Source organism: Nyctereutes procyonoides, unplaced genomic scaffold (genome assembly GCF_905146905.1).
Source record: "Nyctereutes procyonoides isolate TBG_1078 unplaced genomic scaffold, NYPRO_anot_genome, whole genome shotgun sequence".
Taxonomy (NCBI): Eukaryota; Metazoa; Chordata; class Mammalia; order Carnivora; family Canidae; genus Nyctereutes; species Nyctereutes procyonoides.
The window spans coordinates 14,931,464-14,949,849 of NW_026575132.1; the positions used below are offsets into that span (position 1 = coordinate 14,931,464).

Sequence of the window (18,386 nt, forward strand, 5' to 3'; positions counted from 1 at the left end):
TTAGGGGTGATTGTTCTCCTTATCGCAGACTCTCGGGACCCATTCGGCACGGTGGGCGATGCGGGCCTGGGTCCCCCGCGACGGTGAGCTGGTTCTGCACGGCGCCGTGCTCGCAGCCGGCGGTACCGGGGACCCTGCGCTGACCGAGTCGGGGCCGGGGTTCACGTTCGTGACCCTTTCGGGTGCGGGGGAGCTGCCTGCAGGCCGAGCCTCGCCGAACCCCCGCTGCCTCCTTTGTGCAAAGGGCACGACGGGCCTCCCGGGGGGGTGGTCCCACGGGCCGCCCCGCGCACGCCTTGCACGGACGCCCCCCGCCGGCCGCGGCGCCGCGCGAAGTAGGCGCTCACTAAACCGCAGCTTTTGTTCGCCGCCGCCGGCTCTCCCCGGCCCGGTGCCGCGGCGGGCGGGGGGCGGGCCTCGGGCCTCGGGGCCTCGGGGCCTCGGACGCTGGCGCTGGGGTGGCCCCGCGTCCCGGGTCCGCCGGAGCCCCGTCCTCCTGCGCCCGCGCAGGTTGGATCCGACCCGCTCCCGAGCTGGGCCGCGACCCCGAGGAGGCGCGCGCCGGGACCTCGCGGGGGGCGGGAGGCGGGAGGCGGGGGCGGGGCGGGGGCGGGGCGCGGCTCTGCGTCACCGGGGCCCGGTTCGCACCTTCGCTGACGTCAGAGCCGAGCGGGGCTGCAGCGCTACGTTCCCGGTGGATGTCTACGTGGGCTGAGTCGTGACTCGGGGCCCGCGGCTGGCGGCTGGCGCTCGCGCTGCGCTTCCCCTCTGGCGCCGGCGGGAGAGGCGGGGGCTCCACCGTCGGGCTCCGCGGGCGGCCCCCGGGGGGACGGGGGGGGGGTCCGGGCCCCGCCATGGAGCCGGAATAGGAAGGGAGCGCGCCCAGCGGTGCTCGGCCGGCGCCCGGGCCCGGAAGGAATCCGGGCGGCCTCCGCGGAGGTGAGCCCGCGCCGCAGGGCCCCGGGGGGCGGGCGGGGGGCGGGGGGGGGGCGCGGCCGGGGCGGCGCCCGCGGGCTCGGGGCGCGCGGCCGGGGGTGGGGCCTGCTCGCCCCGCGCCCCGGGCGCCGCCGTCCTCGGCTCCCGCGGCCCGGCCGGCCGGACAGCTCGCCCCGCGCCCGCCGCCGCCTCGCAGGTCCCCGGCGGCTCCTCGGCTGCGCGCCCCCGGCTGCACCGGCCGGGATCGAGGTGGCTGGGGCGCGCGGGGGCGGGGGGCGCGGGGCCGGGCGGGGCGCGGGGGCTGCCGGCCGAGGTCGGAGGTTGCAGGGGCACCTGTGGGGCCGAGACCCGCAGCCACCTACCCCCGGATCCCCTCCCCCCGGTGCCCGGCGCTGGGTCCAGCGGTCCCCAGACCTGGGCCTTCCTTCATCGGTCCCTGGCGATCGGAATATCCTGGGGGAAGCGTTCGATTTCTGTGTCTGTGTGTGTGTGTGTGTGAGTGTGAGCGATCGTTCTACTATCGCCGTGCAACAGTTGTGTGAATCTGGGCAGATTACGCCGTCGTCACTGCGTGCTCCGGAGAAGGCCCTCTGCAGCGTCTAACGTTATCCGTCGCGATGGTTTTGGGCAGCGCGGGGAAGAAATGCATAACGAGGGGAGATGCTGGCTCTCAAGGAACTAAAACGGTTTTGCTTCTTTTTGTTTGTTTTTTTTACCCCCAGAATGGAATTGCGTTCAATCTGTTTTACAGCAATTATACACTCTCGGGGGGTGGGGGTGGGGGTGGGGCAAAGAATAAGCCCTCTGAAAAAGCCCGTAGCGATTCCATCCTCAAGGGAGTCGGTAGAACAGTTTGGGGTACGTAAACGCATATTCGTGTTACATAAAGGGGCTCCTACTGTAATCTGCCTTTTTTTTTTTGCTGAATGCGTTGTGGCTTTTTTTTCTGTAGCGGTGCATCAGCGTCCTTCCACTGCCTTGTTAACTTGCACTGATTTGGACCCAAAGCTGGAAGACAGGAATTTTCTTCTTCTCCCTGCGCCTTGGCCAGTGGCCAACCTTAGTAGAACTCGTTAGAGATTTGATAAAGTATCACCGCAATGGTCAAGATACTGAATAGAAAAAAGCTGAATTCAGGGTAACAGCCATCTTTTATAAAATACTGTCTGTACTGCTTAATAATGTGAGGCAGTGCTTTTTCAGATTGCAGTTTTCACCCATCGGTGAATTGTGAAATTAATCTTGTGGGTCGTAATTAGCCCTTGAAATTAACGAAGTAAGATAGCATAGAAAATACCAGAATGCATTACATGTAAGGAGGGTATCTTGTAAGCTTTGTTTTAACTGCGTGTGTGTGGGCTGGTGTGTGTATGGGGTGCATGCATGTGAGGGTGTGGGCCTGTGTCACTGCGCGCGCGCGCGCGTGTGTGTGTGTGTGTGTGTGTGTGTGTGCTGGGTTGTGATATAAAATGTATTGCTTCCTCTGTGCCATGCTAATTAAGTTTGAAAGTCACTAATCCAAGGTACTGTCAGCACTCATCTCGGAATGGGAGCAATGATGTAATTAAGCTAAACGTTAGCTTTACTCTTTTCTTTGGAATATGTGACAGTGTTTATTGCAGCAAATTAGATTCCTAATTATTTGTTTTCACGTAATATTAAAACAATCAATTAGCATTCTTGAAAATACAGAGAGGAAGCGTTTTATGGAAGTTAAGAGGTTAAGAGCCTAAACTGCTCAGATTGACCTAGGGTCAAATCCCAGCTACACTGGTTATTGGTGTGTGACCTGCAACAGGAGACTGCTTGTCTCTAAACCTCAGTTTCCTGATTTGTAGAGTGGGAGTTACTGGGACACCAATTTCATAAGGCTGTTTGCTGTTCAGATGGGATAATGCATATATGAAACTGTTGACATGGTGCCTAGCCCAGATTAAGTATTCACTGAAAGTTAGCCATTATTATTTTATTAAGACTGAATGGAGGTGTCCAGGATAATGCGTGTCACCAGGTGCATAAGATGGATAATCCAAACAAGTTGGAGGTTGAATATGAGTTAATGTTGTAAGGAGAGGGACAGTGAATTAAAATGAATGGTCTTTTTATTTCATTTGGCTATTGTTTTGTGCTCCCTCCCCAATTGTTTTCCTATTTCTAGACAGGTAATTTAGATGATCTTATTCAGTAAACCAAAGGCCTTTCTATTGTGTTTTTAAATTTAATATTAAGTTGCTGTCTCTCTTGTCAGGCGGTTGAAAAATATTTCCCATAGGGATTCTGGATTTTGTTAGCTCTTATTTTAAAATACTGCAGTCAGCGTGGGAGACACACACTACAACTCTGAACTCATTTCAGTTAGTGTGTTTATCTCTGCAGTGGGTGCAGATTTCAGGTGTGCAAGAAATAGTCCAAAGAAAAAAATAAATGCAATTTTGAGACATTTGTGTTGAAGTCCCCTCAGGCAGTTCAGAGGTCTTTGTTCACGGCCCCAGATCACTTTATGCAGTTTCAAGTGTTTCATAAACCAATGAAATAGAATGTGAGCATTGTCTTTTTAGGATAGCATGATTATTTTTATGAAAAATAAATCGAATACTTTGCACTCAAAAAACCCCCACACCATCGCAAGGGTATTTAATTGCGTGTGACAGCTGTAAAAGGTTGGGGGAAATCTTAAATGTTAGCCCTAATGCTGGTTTTAGAAATATCTTTAAGTTCTTGTTCCGTTTTAGAGGAACCGAAGTGAAAGCTCGATGGTAAATTATGATGTGGTTTATGAAAATATGAAAAAATATGACTTCAAACTCTGTCCTATCCACAAAAAAACCTCAGTGAAACAACAACAAAAAACCTTAAACTTGACCTGAAATCAAACATATATACGTTTGTATATCTTAGGTTAGACAAAATATTGATTATGTGTGTATGTATTTTTAAAATCCTCTTAGTGACGAATTTTTAAATAGTTAACTCACCGACTACTGGGTCTTATCTTGTCATATAAGAGGGCTTTTGTTTTACACAGGTAAAATACTATGCAATCATTAAAGATTTTGTTTTAGAATTATATATAATATCATATAGAGGTGCTCATTGTATATGGTTAAGTGAAAGAGGAGGCTATAGAATAGACTGTATAGTACCATTGCATTTTTGTAAAAACATGTTTAGAACAAAGAATATATGATAAATATTAATGGTGGGTGGTAGGATTATGACTGATTTTATGCTCTTTGTTTTTATAATTGTACCATAATAAAAATTTTCATAATGAAAATAAAAGTAATTTTTTAAAGAAAAAAAATTAATGTGTGTTTTCCTAATTTGCAAGCATAAATGAGACTAAGTCTTTGCTCTGAGGGATACTGATCCTTTGAATTTGGATGTTTTGATATTAACTAATTCTCCAATATTCTAGAAAACGGTGCTGAATATTTGAACTTACCCTGTGAAAAGCTCCTTTGAATAGGGAAGAACCATTGTCCCAGAATTTTCTTAAATTCTGTTCTAGAATTTTCTTAAAGCTCTCTGCATTTACTGCTTTCCCAAAATATATCCACACTGCCTAAATAGGTAGTCTAAATTCTTAAGTTTTCTTTTAAATAGAATCATGTTGAAACTGAATCGACTTTCTTGCTTTATTGCCCTTTAAATTTTTAAATAAAATCTTAGCTCCAGCTGAACTTGTCAATTTACTATCTCTAAATGTGCCTTCTCTTTCTTGCTTTTGTGCTTTTGCTTCTTTGTTGCTTGGAATATCTTTTCCTAATCTTTAAGTAAATCCTACGCATTTTCCAATGTGCATTTTCCAATGTACGGTTAGAAAACCATAGCCACTGTGACATTTTGGCACTTATTATTTGTGCATTTCTCAGATACCACCTGGTATTTTCGCATTCATTTCCTAATGCCATTTTAAACTTCTTGAGAGCAAGAAAGCCTGTCTATTTCTATCCTTTAACGCTTCTAACATGGAACTCTGCACAGGGTAGGCGCTAAGTATTTCTTTGATAATACAAGGCTGTCACTGGCTCTTTTAAATCCAAGTGTTGGAATTTTTTGTTAACCAATTATTCTGGGTGAGGGGTCAACACACTGCCAACAACAATGTGGAAAAATTAAAAAATGCATAATTTGGGTTAATTGTCAATTGATGGAAATGATAAAGCATTGACAGTGTCTTTCACTGAAATTAACATAAGAGCTGAGTTGTCTGGTTAATCCAGGACCTAAAGTTAATTTCATGTAAATATTTCTTTCAAACATTTCCATGAACATTTCTTCTATGGGGTTAAGCATCTTTGTTCTTAACCTTACCAGAGACCCAGTTTATTCTTTTGCAGCTGCTTGTTCCTGGAACCCAGAGATGTGAAATATTTGTTGGTGGGTTATATGGGTGGGCCGTTACAATTACTCTGCTCCAGAGCATTTTAGGAGTGCATGTGGGATTCAGTGAGTCATAGTACGTAAAGTGCTTTGTGTTCAAGAGTTAATCTTTCTTTTCCTCTCATTGAAACAAAATTGTATTATTTTTCAAATTTATCTATGACTGGGGGTATTTACTTGACCAATGGTAGATACTTAGGGGCTTATCTTTTTTTTTTTTAATTGCTTTAATTTACAGATGTTTGCCAGGACTAATACGGCTGATGTAATACCTGTCCTTTCCTGCTCAAGGTAGGTGATTTGTTACTTTATCAAGATACCAGGTACCAGTAGAATTCAGAATTGGTATTCGGTCATGAAAGATAATATAACCCCAGACCCCAAAGAAATGATCCCTTTAATAAGTGAGAATTTTATTAGTACGTAAAAAATGACGACTTATGTAATTGCTTCAGCCTGTCTCAGAATCACCTTAGAGCATTTTAAATACGCGTAATGTGCATGTTCCTGGCTCCCTGCCAGGCGATTTTGATTCCGTAGGTTTTTCAGGTGGGGTTCCTAGCATGCAAAGTTTTAAGAATGCCCATCAGGTGCTTCTGAGTCATTGTAGCTCATTGTCATAGTGGCATGTATGTGACACAAGATGATAGAAATGTCGTAGAACTGTCAGATAATAATACCATGGGAATTGAAGGCTGTAAGTACTGAAGATCAAGAAAATAATTTAAAGGAGTTTAATTTTGTGTATGTATGATAGTAGACTCATACTTCAATTTTGCCTTTCATTTAATGATGGTTTTGTTTGTTTACAGAAGGGAGACTTTCTTTCTTTCTTTCGTTTTTTTTTTTGTTTTTTTAAAAAATGTATTCAATTGACAGAGAAAGCACAGGCAGGGGGGGGGGGAACAGGAGAAGCAGGCTCCTGGCTGAGCAGGGAGCTCAGTGTGGGGCTCAATCCCAGCAACCTGGGATCATGACCCGAGCTGAAGGCAGATGCTTAAGTGACAGAGCCATCTAGGCGCCCCTTAGTGATTGTTTTAAATATATTTTGAATAAAGCACTAAAAAGCTTGTCACTTTACAATTTACAAAGTGCAGGTTTAAGTGCTAGGGTTCTCTCAGCCCGAAAATTGCTGTATTAGGGTTCTCTCAGCCCGAAAATTGCCGTATCTATAAATACAACTTAAAGCTTGCTTCATTTTGTTGCTTCAGGCTAATAAATGAAGTAAATAATGGGGAAAACACCGTATTTTAAGTAAGTCATTTATTATATATTTTCTATTTTAGAGGCTGGTTTAATTGATTTATTTTCCCTGTAAGTGTGGAAGTCAGAAAGTCAAAGTTTCTCATAATAGGAAGTAACAGGTAAGTGAATGTTATGATAGCATTTTGATTTAATAGAGCTCTTCTGTTTTCATTGACTTCAAGGCTGTGATTTCATTTTTAAAGGTTGATATTAATGAGTAGCCTTTCTGTGTTGGAGGATCACCTTATCAGAAATACTCAACACTTTATAGGATTATTCTGTTATGTATTCTCCAATAGACAAGAATGTTTAAAATAATTAGAATTAACACTTGATGAAATTATTATTTAAAATTCAGTTTTCAATTTAACAAAACACAGCCAAGAAACCTGAAATTGTGTTAATTTATTATTTAAGATAATAATTAATTGTAAATGCTTTGTGTCAGTGAATGAATTGGCTATGTATCAGAATTACTTGGGGAATTAAAAAAAATTCTAAATTCTAGGCTCTGTCTCAGTCCTACTAAATCAGAATTTGGGGGGATGATTTTGATATTAAGCCTTGCTTGTGAACCACTGCAATATGTAATGTTGAAGGATTATAGTTTTAAGGGGGTAGAAATTCGGAAACCTTTTTCTTTGTGAGAAATCTCATTTCACCATTTGGAAAAAATCTCCTCATATGTAGTTTGATCTATGTGGTTGTCAGAAGAGAAGTGTCTTGTGTTTCAGTCACAAATTAATTGTTATTTTGATTTTCAGACTCTGTTGGAGAATTTATTTAAAAACCTACCCCTTAAAAAAAAAAAAAACCTACCCCTTAAAAAAAAAACCTGCCCCTTTGTGGCTTAAGCAGAAAACACGTGGTATTTTTATTCTTGTGACAGAATTAGACATTAGGTGTAACACTGAGAGTTCACATGATGTGGGATTTTGTGTAGGAACATAATGGGAAAAATTAATGAGCCTCATTTGCAAATAGTAAATATACTATAATAACAACTTAGAGGTAGGATTTGTCTTTACAAATTGAATACTGAACCAGTTCCTAATAAATCTCACAAGTTATCAGAAAATTGATAAAAAATTTGGTCCAGGCTCCCAATATTGACAACAGACTGTTCATGTAGAAGATGCACAGCTCTCTTGGGGCACGTGGGTGGTTCAGGTCATGATCCCTAGGATCGAGCCCCACATTGGGCTCCCTGCTCAGTGGGGAGTGTACTTCTCCCTCTCTCTGCAGCTCCCCCTGCTTGTGCTCGCTCTCTCTCAAATAAATAAAATCTTTTTTTAGATTCATGAGAGACAGAGAGAGAGAGAGAGGCAGAGACACAGGCAGAGGGAGAAGCAGACTCCATGCAGGGAGCCCAATGTGGGACTCAATCCTGGTCTCCAGGATCACGCCCCAGGCTAAAGGCAGTGCTAAACCACTGAGCCACCCCAGCTTCCCAAAATATTTTTTCTTTTAAATATTTTATTTATTTATAGGAGAGAGAGAGAGATAGCAGGTTAGAACAAGAGCAGGGGGGAAGAAGGAGAAGTAGGCTCCCCATGGAGCAGGAAGCCTGGTGCAGGGCTGGGGCTGGATCTCAGGATTCCAGGATCATGATCTGAGCCAAAGGCAGATGCTCAAACAACCAGAGCATCTGGTTTTAGGCCTGGGTAGGCATCCCTAAAATCTTAAAAAAAAAAAGATGCACAACTCTCCTAAGTATTCCGGGGTCACCGATCAATTCGGTAGCTCATGGCAGCCTTATCTAATTTCATAATTATTAGAAATCAGAGTGGGTCGGACTCAAGAATGAATTTCTGTTCTCTGATATTATCAAAGCTATTTTCCTCATGGTAGTAAGGAATTATTGTTTTTGCCATTTTCTTTTTTTCAGTTTGAGTATTCCAGGACAGTAGCCGCTTGACTTCAATTATTCAACATGCAGAGCAGACAAGGATACTGCAGCTATTGCTGTGTGCGCTACAATAACCTGGAACAGGTGAGAGGGTCCTGTAAATGTGCTTATACCTCAGGAGACCTAGTCCTGACTTTCTCTTCTATCTTATTATATTCATTTATTCGCCCATTGAACAGATCATGTTGTGAGTCTTCTAGTTGGTAGATACTGTTTAAGCTCCTCAGGTTATGACTATCAACAAATCCAGGTCTCTTTCCTTCATGAAGCTTTCTTTGTACTGTGGTAAGACGGAAAATAGTACATATTTCGTACAGAATGTGTCAGATTGCTTTTTTTTAAAAAAATTTTTGTTTTTTTTTAAATTTTTTAAAATTTTTATTTATTTATGATAGTCACACACAGAGAGAGAGAGGCAGAGACACAGGCAGAGGGAGAAGCAGGCTCCATGCACCAGGAGCCCGACGTGGGATTCGATCCCGGGTCTCCAGGATCGCGCCCTGGGCCAAAGGCAGGCGCCAAACCGCTGCGCCACCCAGGGATCCCCAAGATTTTGTTTTTTTATTCATGAGAGACACAGAGAAAGAGGCAGAGACATAGGCAGAGGGAAAAGCAGGCTCCCCATGGGGAGCCCAATGTAGGACTCGATCCCAGGACCCCAGGATCACACCCTGAACCAAAGGCAGATGCTCAACCCTGAGCCACCCAGGTGCCCCAGAATATGTCGGATTGTGATAAATGTTATGAGGCAAATAGAGAAGAGAGTGCAGTTTTAGATAGGGTGGCTGAGTGAGGTTAAGGAAGTGACATTTGAGTTGAGATTTGAAGGAAGCATGGGGATATGAACTTGCTTATATCTGGGGGAAGAATTTCTAGGTAGAGGGAAGGGAGAGCCAAGACAGAGACCCCAAGGCAGAGGGCTGGTTAGCATGCTAATCGAAAGCCAAGAACCAGTGTGGCTGCAGTGCTGGTAAGGTGGAGCATAGGTGTTAGGTGAGAGGTGAAGAATTCAGACGATTAGATTCTATAAGACATTATAGAATAAGGGAAGGACTTTGAAGTTCATGTTTTCACACACGAACATTTTAGTTTTGCTGTAGTTAAATGTAGCTTCCCCCCCACCCCCCGCCAATAGTTGCTTATGTTTTTGGTGTCACAAAAGATTGCCTAATCCAAGGTCCTGCAGAGTTATGCCTCATAATTTCCTGGAAGATTTTTATAGTTTTTGTTCTTACATTTAGGTCTTTGGTTAATTTTCAGTCAATTTTTTTATACGTTGTGATTTTAATTACCTTCTAAAAACCCTGTCTCTAAATACAGTCGCATTGGGAGTTAGAATGTCAACATATGAATGGGGGGGGGCGGTGCACAGCTCAGTCTGTAGCAATTATATTGATTTGAGTTTTAGCTCTTAAACCAATTTGGTATCCCTGGGCTAAATCCCACTTGGTCATGGTGTTTAATCCTTCTGTATGTTACTGGATTTGGTTCGCCAGTATTTTGTTGAGGGTTTTTACATCTATATTCATAAGGGATATTGTTTGTAGCTCTCTTTTATTGTGATGTCTTTGGTTTTGGTATTGGGGCTTCATAGAATGAATTGAGTAGTGTTCCTTTCTTTTCTTTGTGTGGGAAGAGTTTGTAAAGCATTGTATGAGGACATTTTGAAATAAATATTCATGGTAATAGTAGCAGTAGTCTTCTGAGTGGGAGTCTTAACTTGGAAGAGTCTCAGGGTTTACTTCAGGGTCTAAGCTGAGGGATTGTGTCATAGGTGAAGTAATAATATAATGAAGCTCTGGTCCTGCTAGTGCTAAACTGTTTAATTCTAAGTGCTATCTAAGATCAGTAATACATAAAAATTCAGCTGTTTAGTAGCATCTGTTTTGTCAACAGTCATTTAAATTCATACTAAGGAAAAATTTTTACTATGGTGATTTCCACAATTGTGTCTTTTTACAAAAAAAAAATTTTTTTCTAATGCTGTTTAAATACATGAGGCAGCAGATAATAAATCTCAGAGCTCTCTTTAGTGTTTCTGTCATGATTGATAAATTATATCATCACTTGACTGGAAGATTATTTGTTGAATTTTTGATATTAATAAAACATATTAAATCTTTATAAGTTCTATTCAGTAAGCAGTCTTAGCTTTTTGCTTAAGGTTCAAAAAATTTTTAGACGTTCGGATACTCATGCATTTAATAGATATTAAAAAAGACTGTTTAGGACAGTCAAAGTAATTTGTGCTAAGTATAAAGGCTTAAATAAATAAATTAATAAAAGGAAAAATTTCATGACTTTGGAGAACTTTGTATTTGGAGAAATACAGGGCCCAGATCTAGCTGAATATTCAACAGAAAAAATGGAAACCAAAAGATAGACTATAACTGCCAGCTTAGAATTCTATGCTTAATAAATATGTCCTTGAAAAAAAAGAAATAGAAATATTTTCTGAAAACAAAAATTAAGAGAATTTGTCAACAGCAGACTCTTACTGAAGGAAATCCTACAAAGAATTCTTCAGATAGAAGGAAAATGATTCCTGTTGGAATCTCAGAGACAGGAATGCATGAAGATCAGTGGAAAGGTACTAGGTGATCTAAATGAGCAGTATCTCATGAGGTTAACAACAATGTCATAGAAACTGGAAAGAAAGTAAACCAAGTTCAATCCTTGCTCAAGAAGAGAGTAAAAGTAGAAGTAAATTTAGATCTTGGTAGGTCAGGTCTGCTTGTTATAATCTGTTACCACTAATAGAAAAAGTGCCTAATCTATAACTAACTGCCAAATTAACAGAAAGAGAAAACTTGGAATAAGAAAAAGCAGTCCACAAGAAGGCAAAAAAGAACAGAAATAGGGACATCGGCTAGGCAAGAATAATAAAAACAGATTTAAAAATAAAAAAAGATTAAATCTAGATATATCAGTAATGTATTAAGTGAAAATAGACTTGGTGCTTGAGTTAAAACTATATTCAATATTTTATTGGAGGTTCTAGCCAGGGAAATAAGGAAAGAGAAAGAAATTGAAATGTAATTAAGATTAGATAAAAAGAAACAAAACTGTTATTATTTGTGCACAGTGTGATTATGGACATAGAAAATCCTCAAGATACCTAGGCAAACTATTAAAATTGATAAATGAGTTTATTTTTGGTTTTTTATTTTTTAAATTTTTTGATAAGTGAGTTTAAAGAGCTTCTTGGGCCAACATAAAAAGAAATTGTATTCTTATGAAAAAGATACAACAGGGATACCTGGGTGGCTCAGCGGCTTAGCGCTTGCCTTCAGCTCAGGGCGTGATCCTGGGGCCCCGGGATCAAGTCCCACATCAGGCTCCCTGCATGGAGCCTGCTTCTCCCTCTGCCTGTGTCTCTGCCTCTCTCTCCCTGTGTTTCTCATAAATAAATAAAATGTTAAAAAAAAAAAAAGAAAAAGATACAACAGAATCAAAGAACATCAACTCTTCAGGAATAAATTAACAAAATATGTATAAGGTTTTTATTTAGGAAAGTATAAATATCGAGAGAAACTTAGATATTAAATAATTGGTGTGATATACTGTGTTCATGTATTAAAAAAAATCAATGTTACAAATGTCATTTCTCCCCAAACATACATATTGACTCAGTGAAATTCCAAACAAAATTCAGGAAAAATTGTGTTTAATGGAAATTAAGCCAATTCTGAAAATATGTATGTACATGCAAAAGGCTAAGAAGAACTGGGATAATCTTTTTTTTTGTTTTGTTTTTTTGAACTGGGATAATCTTGAAGGAGAAGAACAACAAAACCAGAAGTAATAAATACCAAATTTATTACTAAACTACAATCTTTAAGACAATGGTGCAAAGTTAGAAAGATCATGGAAATAAACCAAAAACTCCAGAAACAGATACATAGATATTTGATTTGTGACAAATGTGGCGCTACAGAACAGTGAGGACAGGACTTAATTCATTAAATGGTACTGGGTCAATTGGTTATCTCTATGGAAAAGAAGAAATGAATCTCTATCACTAAATCAATCTGGATACAAAGGTCAATTCCAAGTAGATGATAGATGTAAATATTGTAGGTAAAACAGTAAAACTTCTAGAAATAAATAGGAGAAAATTTTCATGATTTTGAGGTAGGGCGACAAAGAAAAAAATCGGTAAGTTGGACTTCAGTAAAGTTAAGAAAATGGGAGGTGATTAAGAAAGTGGAAAAGCTGTGGATTTACTCTGTATATGTGTGTAGGCACAAATAAACTATGAATGCCCCCTCCCACAAAGGAAAATAAAGTGAAGAGGTAAGCCACAGAGAGAAAGGATGATACTTGAAACACACATAATTGAACGAGGAGCTCATGTCCAGAATAAATAATTACTATAATTCATTATAAAAATGAACATGCACTTGAAAGACAGGAAGAGACGTGAACAGACGCACTGTAAATGAAGATAGCCAGGTGGCCAGAAAAATGAAGCTATCACAAAAATTGCAAATTAAAGCAACACTGATATGACCTTAACCCCCCACTTCAGTCGCTAAAATTAAAGAGACTGACAATGGCAAGTGTTGATGAGGAGAGAGAGGAATGGAAACTATGATGCATTGCTGGGGAGGGTACAAATTGGTATGGCCACTTCGGAAGACTAGTGAACAGAGGGTACTAAAGCTGAGCGTATGCAGACCTTATGACGCAGAAGTTCCACGCCTAGTAATGCACTCAACAAAAATGTGTGCACATGGACGTTCCAAAAGTCACAGATAAGTTTTTTGTAGTATAATTTGTCATAGCCATGAGCTGTGAAAGACACGTATGTCCATCAAGAATGGAATGAATAAATAATATGATATATTGCTCTACAGAAATTAAAAAATTAAAATAAAACAGACTGCAGGTAATAAGGATGAGTATTACCAATGTGGAGGGAAAGAAGACGAATGTAAAAGAGTATCTACATTGTATGACATTGTAAGACTGTACTTCTAAAAATTCAGAAACTTTCCAAACTAATCTCTATCGTTAAAATTTAGATAATTTGGGGGAAGAGGGAAAGAATATTAGATTGGTATGGGACGTTGGAGGGGTTCTGGGTGCTTAATTAGTTTTTCACAGATCGACGGTTATGGATGTGTTTATTTTACGATAATTTATTGAGCTATATACATATGACTCGTGCACTTTTCCTTACGTAAATGTCAATTCAGAAAGTTGAACAAAACGGACATCTTCTGGGATAAATAGTGTGGTGTTTTCTGGGGTTTGTGTCAGTGCAGCTTCTCCATTCATGTTGCCTTTTTAAAATGTTTACTGTGGCAGAGGATGAGGTTGCATTTTAACTGAACCTTTATTTGTTTCCTTGTCAGTTTGTTCCCTTCCTGAACAAAGCAGGCTAGGGTACTGGGCTGTGGGGAGCTTGGAGGCCAGAAAGTCCTGAGACCGTCATACTTGAGAGTGTTACTGTGGCTAAGGCATCCTCAGAGTAGACTATGACAACTCCAGGAGTTGTAATAGTGGTCGGGAGCTAGCAACCTGTTTTAAGTTCTTTTGGCATCTCCACTCTGATGTTTAAAACATGGCTTTTCCCAGGTATTGTTAAATGAAAACATGTTATTAAATTGTTGTGAATAACTCATGTTGGAAATACGGCATTAACAGTAACATGATGTAGGGAAAGAGGAGAAGCTTTAGAGTTAGACACAGATGGAAATCCTGGCTAGATACTCAGCTTGAGGCAGTTTACTCTGACTCTGTGCTTTAATTTCTTTATATCAACATGGGGACAGGATTCATACTCAGTGAAAATTCAATGAGATTACTATGTGAACGGAGTAGCACTGTGTTATGTTATAGGTGCTCAGTGGATTTGAGATTTCTTTCCCATCCCTCTTGATAGTTCACTGAATAACACTTGTGAACACAGACTCTTTCTGTGGAGAGGATTAACAACAACAAAAAATTTGTGTACTTATTACAATATTCTGTTTAAGGATTTGTAATCTGTGAAGAAAAATGATGGACTTTTTTGTGAATTAGTCTTCAGCTTTTACAAATACAGTGATCCAACCCTCTTCTCTCTTTTAACAGATTTTTATTTTAAAAATATTTGCTTGGTACAAATACAAGAATGCATAAGAAAAGGTTGAAAATTACCTATAAATATACCTCACAGATGTAAATGGCTTTTAAGGTTTTGGTGTATTTTCTTTCACTGACGCGTCTGTGTATTTATTTTATTTTATTTATTTTATTTTATTTTATTTTATTGGTCTGTACATTTTAAAACCATAGTTTCAGGTAAAAGCATACATGTGATTTTTGCATCTGCCATTTTTCTCTTAATATCTAACATTTCTCCATGTTATTTAAAATTTTTTGTATTATTGTAGATAGCTGCGTGGTATTATTAGGTCATATTATACATTTTACTATTAGACACCTTGGAGATTTCCAGTTTTTTATTATTATGCTGTGATAAACATCTTTTTTCCATTAATCATCCACATTTAAGATGATTTCCTCAGGAGAGATTTAGAGAAATGTAATTACTATATTGAAGGGAAAGATAACTTCTGTGGTTTTTAGATACACATTTTAGAATTGCTTTATAGAAAGGGTTTATCAATTTATACTTCTATCAGGAGTATCTAACTGAATCCATTTGTGAAACTCTCACTACTAATGAGTATTACCTGTTTAAAACTATGTAGTATTTTTTCTTTTAATAGCATATGTCCAGTGCTCAGCACAGATACTTGACCACACAGAATCGACAACGGATGGGTACCACTAGTTTGATGGAACGTTTCTTGCAGGATGTACTCCGTCACCACCCCTATCATTCTCAAGAAAGCAGGTAAAGTAGTTGGGTAGAATTATATTAATACAGTTATTACATGTTACAGTAGATGTTTGTGTGAACTTTCTAGTACTTCTAATAATAAAAAAGATTATTTATTCATGAGAGACACAGAGAGAAAGAGAGAGGCAGAGACACAGGCAGAGGGAGAAGCAGGCCCTCTGCAAGGAGCCCGATGTGGGACTCGATCCCGGATACGGGGATCACGCCCTGAACCGAAGGCCGATGCCCAACCTCTGAGCCACAGAGGAGTCCCCTAAAGTGAATCTTTTGATTAAGGAATATAAAGTGAAATTTTACCTAGTAACTTCTCTTTGCTATTATTTTAAAACTTTTTTCTAGCTTAGATAAGAAACTTCACTACAAAAGATAATGGACTACACCATGTTTTTTTCTAAATAAAAGCCTTAGGCCAATAACTATACATCATTAAGGTGTTCTATTAAGTATGTCCTAGGATTAAGCAGGGGCAAAAGGTATGGGCAGAAATTGCTTTTGAATGATTAGGAACAGATATGTTGGTGACAGTAGCAGAGTAAGGGTGGTTTAAGTAAAAACTGAGTCAATTCTATATTAACTGAACTATTTGCTACCTGAATAGAAGAGATATCAAATAGAATTGGCTTTTTAATGATCTGTCAGTATCTTGATAGCTTTTTCTTGTGTCAGTTTTTTGGTTGTTTTAATAAAAATAAATATTTTTGATAATATATAAGAGTTAATGTCCTGTGTTCAAAACATTGGTAGAAGGTTGGATTAATTAAGTAGTGTTGCAAGTTTACAGCTATAGTTGTACAAGGAAAAGTAAAATAGAGTTATTAGCATATCTGTGCAGAATTAGTTGAGATAAGCACCAGCAGTAGAAAAAGGATAAACTTCTTGAATGATTTGCAAGTCACAACCCAGAATTTTGCAAATGGGGAAAAGTTTAAATGGGGAAAAAATTAAAAAAATAAATGTTCTTTCTTAGCTGCTGGAAAGATAGACCATCTTGGGGTCAGTATAAATTTCCAGTTTATAGCTTGTGTAAGCAATGCTTCAACAGACATATTTGTACATACAACTATTTTGGTGGTATAGATTCCTAGAACTTGAACTTCTGAGCTAAAGTTTTTAGGCCTTAAAAAATACTTTTAATTTTTTAACCTTTCATTTTGGAATAATTTCAGGCTTACAGAAATGTTGCAAAAGTGATCCGAGGAATTCTTGTATAACTTTCACCTGACTTCTTCAAATGTGAAATCAAATAATGACAGTATAATGATTAAATCCATGAAATTACATTGATGACATACTAAAGTATAGACCTTCTTCAGATTTTGTCAGTTGTCTTAAAAACGTCCTTTTTTAAGAACCAGGATTCAGTGGAGGATCACACTTGACATTTAGTTGTCCCGTCTCTTCAGACACCCTTAATCATAAACAGTTCCTCAGTCTTTGCTTTCAAGACTTGGACACTGCTGGCCAGTTACTTTATAGGATGTCCCTAAATTGGGATATGCTTGACATTCTTCTCATGATTAAACTTAGGTTATGCATTTGGAACAAGAATAAATTGTAATTGATGCTGTGCCCTTCTCAACATATTACAGAGACTCATGATGTTGCCATGTCTCATGGCTAGTGTTGTTAACTTGAATCACTTAATTAAGGTGGCTTCTCTACCGTCTTGTTCCTTTTTTCCCCATTACAATTAATAAGACTTGAGGGAAGTACTTGGAGACTATGTAAATAAATACCCTGTTTCTCATCTTATTTTCACCCACTTATTTTAAAAATAAATTGATGATTCTCCCCTGAAACAGTTATTCCGTAGGTTAATCAGCCTTCATAAAGAAGAGCTTTCTTGTTCCCCCATCTACTCAAGTATCTGTTTATATCATTATAAACTCATGGCTATGTCTTCTGTGGGTTTTAATCCTATACTATTACTTACTTTGTTGGTCAAGTTGTGTGTGGAAATACAGAATTCTTGAGCCACTTCCTAGAAGGCTATGCCAATTTATATACAATTTATATAACACATATACACCAATAATCTATGAGAGTGCTCATTTTCTATTGCTCTTGCCAATACTGGGGTTAGCAACTTCTTTTTATCCCCCCATAACATAATAGGTCAAAAAAGTGTATCGCTTCATTAGCTTTTATTTACTGATGAGTAAAGTAGAGCATCTCTTTATATATGTTTATTAGCCATATGCTTACATTATGGATTGTTTGTAGATGTTGTCTGTTTTTCTATTGAATTGTTTGTATATTTTGGATTTGTATGCAATATTTATAGATAATAATCATCCTTTGTATTTTAAATATAATCATTTTCCCAGAATCTGTCATGTGTCTTTCATCTGTGTGTATTGTCTTTTTACCATATAGAAATTAAACATCCTGACATAATTAGATCTAAGGGGAATTCTCCTTTATAGCTTCTTTCATGTGTTTTTCTTCATGTCCTTATTTTTGCTTTTAAGTATTTTTAATCTTCCTGGAATTTGTTTCCATATGTGGTGTGAGATAGAACTTATTTTTTTAAATAAATGTATATTAATTATCTCCACTGATACGAAATGTCACCTGTAGGGGTGCCTGGCTGGCTCTAGTGGGTAGAGCATGCAACTCTCTCACAATCTGCTGATTGTGGGTCTGAGCTCCATGTTGGGCGCAGAGATTACTTTAAAAACAAACAAACAAAAATGTCACCTGTAACATGAACTAAATTCCTGTATTTGTGTTTCTGTATCTATATTCCTATCCATATATCTGGTTTTAAATTCCATTTTCTTACTTTGAGTTTTTTTTTCTTTTTTTTCTTTTTTTTTTGAGTTTTTTTTTCTTTGAGTTTTTTTTAATCCCATGCTAACACATTGTTTCTAAGTTCTAAATTATACAGTTTATTTAAAAAAAAAAATTCTTGGGATCCCTGGGTGGCGCAGTGGTTTAGCGCCTGCCTTTGGCTCAGGGCGCGATCCTGGAGACCCAGGATCGAATCCCACGTCAGGCTCCTTGTGCATGGAGCCTGCTTCTCCCTCTGCCTATGTCTCTGCCTCTCTCTCT

General features: G+C 39.5%; 2 protein-coding genes across 2 annotated transcripts in view; one reads left to right on the forward strand and one right to left on the reverse strand.

Moving 5' to 3' along the window:
• Positions 1-856, reverse strand: LOC129522696 (proline-rich protein 2-like). Its single transcript, XM_055344990.1, has 2 exons — positions 649-856; positions 1-533 (listed from the first exon to the last, which is right to left on the reverse strand). Exons 1-2 carry the CDS (start codon positions 854-856, stop codon positions 1-3), a joined length of 741 nt encoding a protein of 246 aa, XP_055200965.1.
• Positions 801-18,386, forward strand: part of ZDBF2 (zinc finger DBF-type containing 2) — a 27,956-nt gene continuing 10,370 nt past the window's right edge. The window contains exons 1-5 of the mRNA XM_055344991.1: positions 801-939; positions 5,561-5,613; positions 6,609-6,686; positions 8,456-8,560; positions 15,199-15,326. Coding sequence (XP_055200966.1) covers positions 8,501-8,560; positions 15,199-15,326 — 188 coding nt within the window. The 5' untranslated portion in view covers positions 801-939; positions 5,561-5,613; positions 6,609-6,686; positions 8,456-8,500. The remainder of the gene's footprint in view (positions 940-5,560; positions 5,614-6,608; positions 6,687-8,455; positions 8,561-15,198; positions 15,327-18,386) is intronic.

Bases quoted from the DNA above. Each gene is read 5' to 3' on its own strand.
- LOC129522696 (XM_055344990.1), bottom strand. From the start codon at position 856: ATGGCGGGGCCCGGACCCCCCCCCCGTCCCCCCGGGGGCCGCCCGCGG. The intron at 534-648 runs GTGCGAACCGGG...GTCGCGGCCCAG, and splicing joins CGGCTCTGACGTCAGCGAAG to CTCGGGAGCGGGTCGGATCC.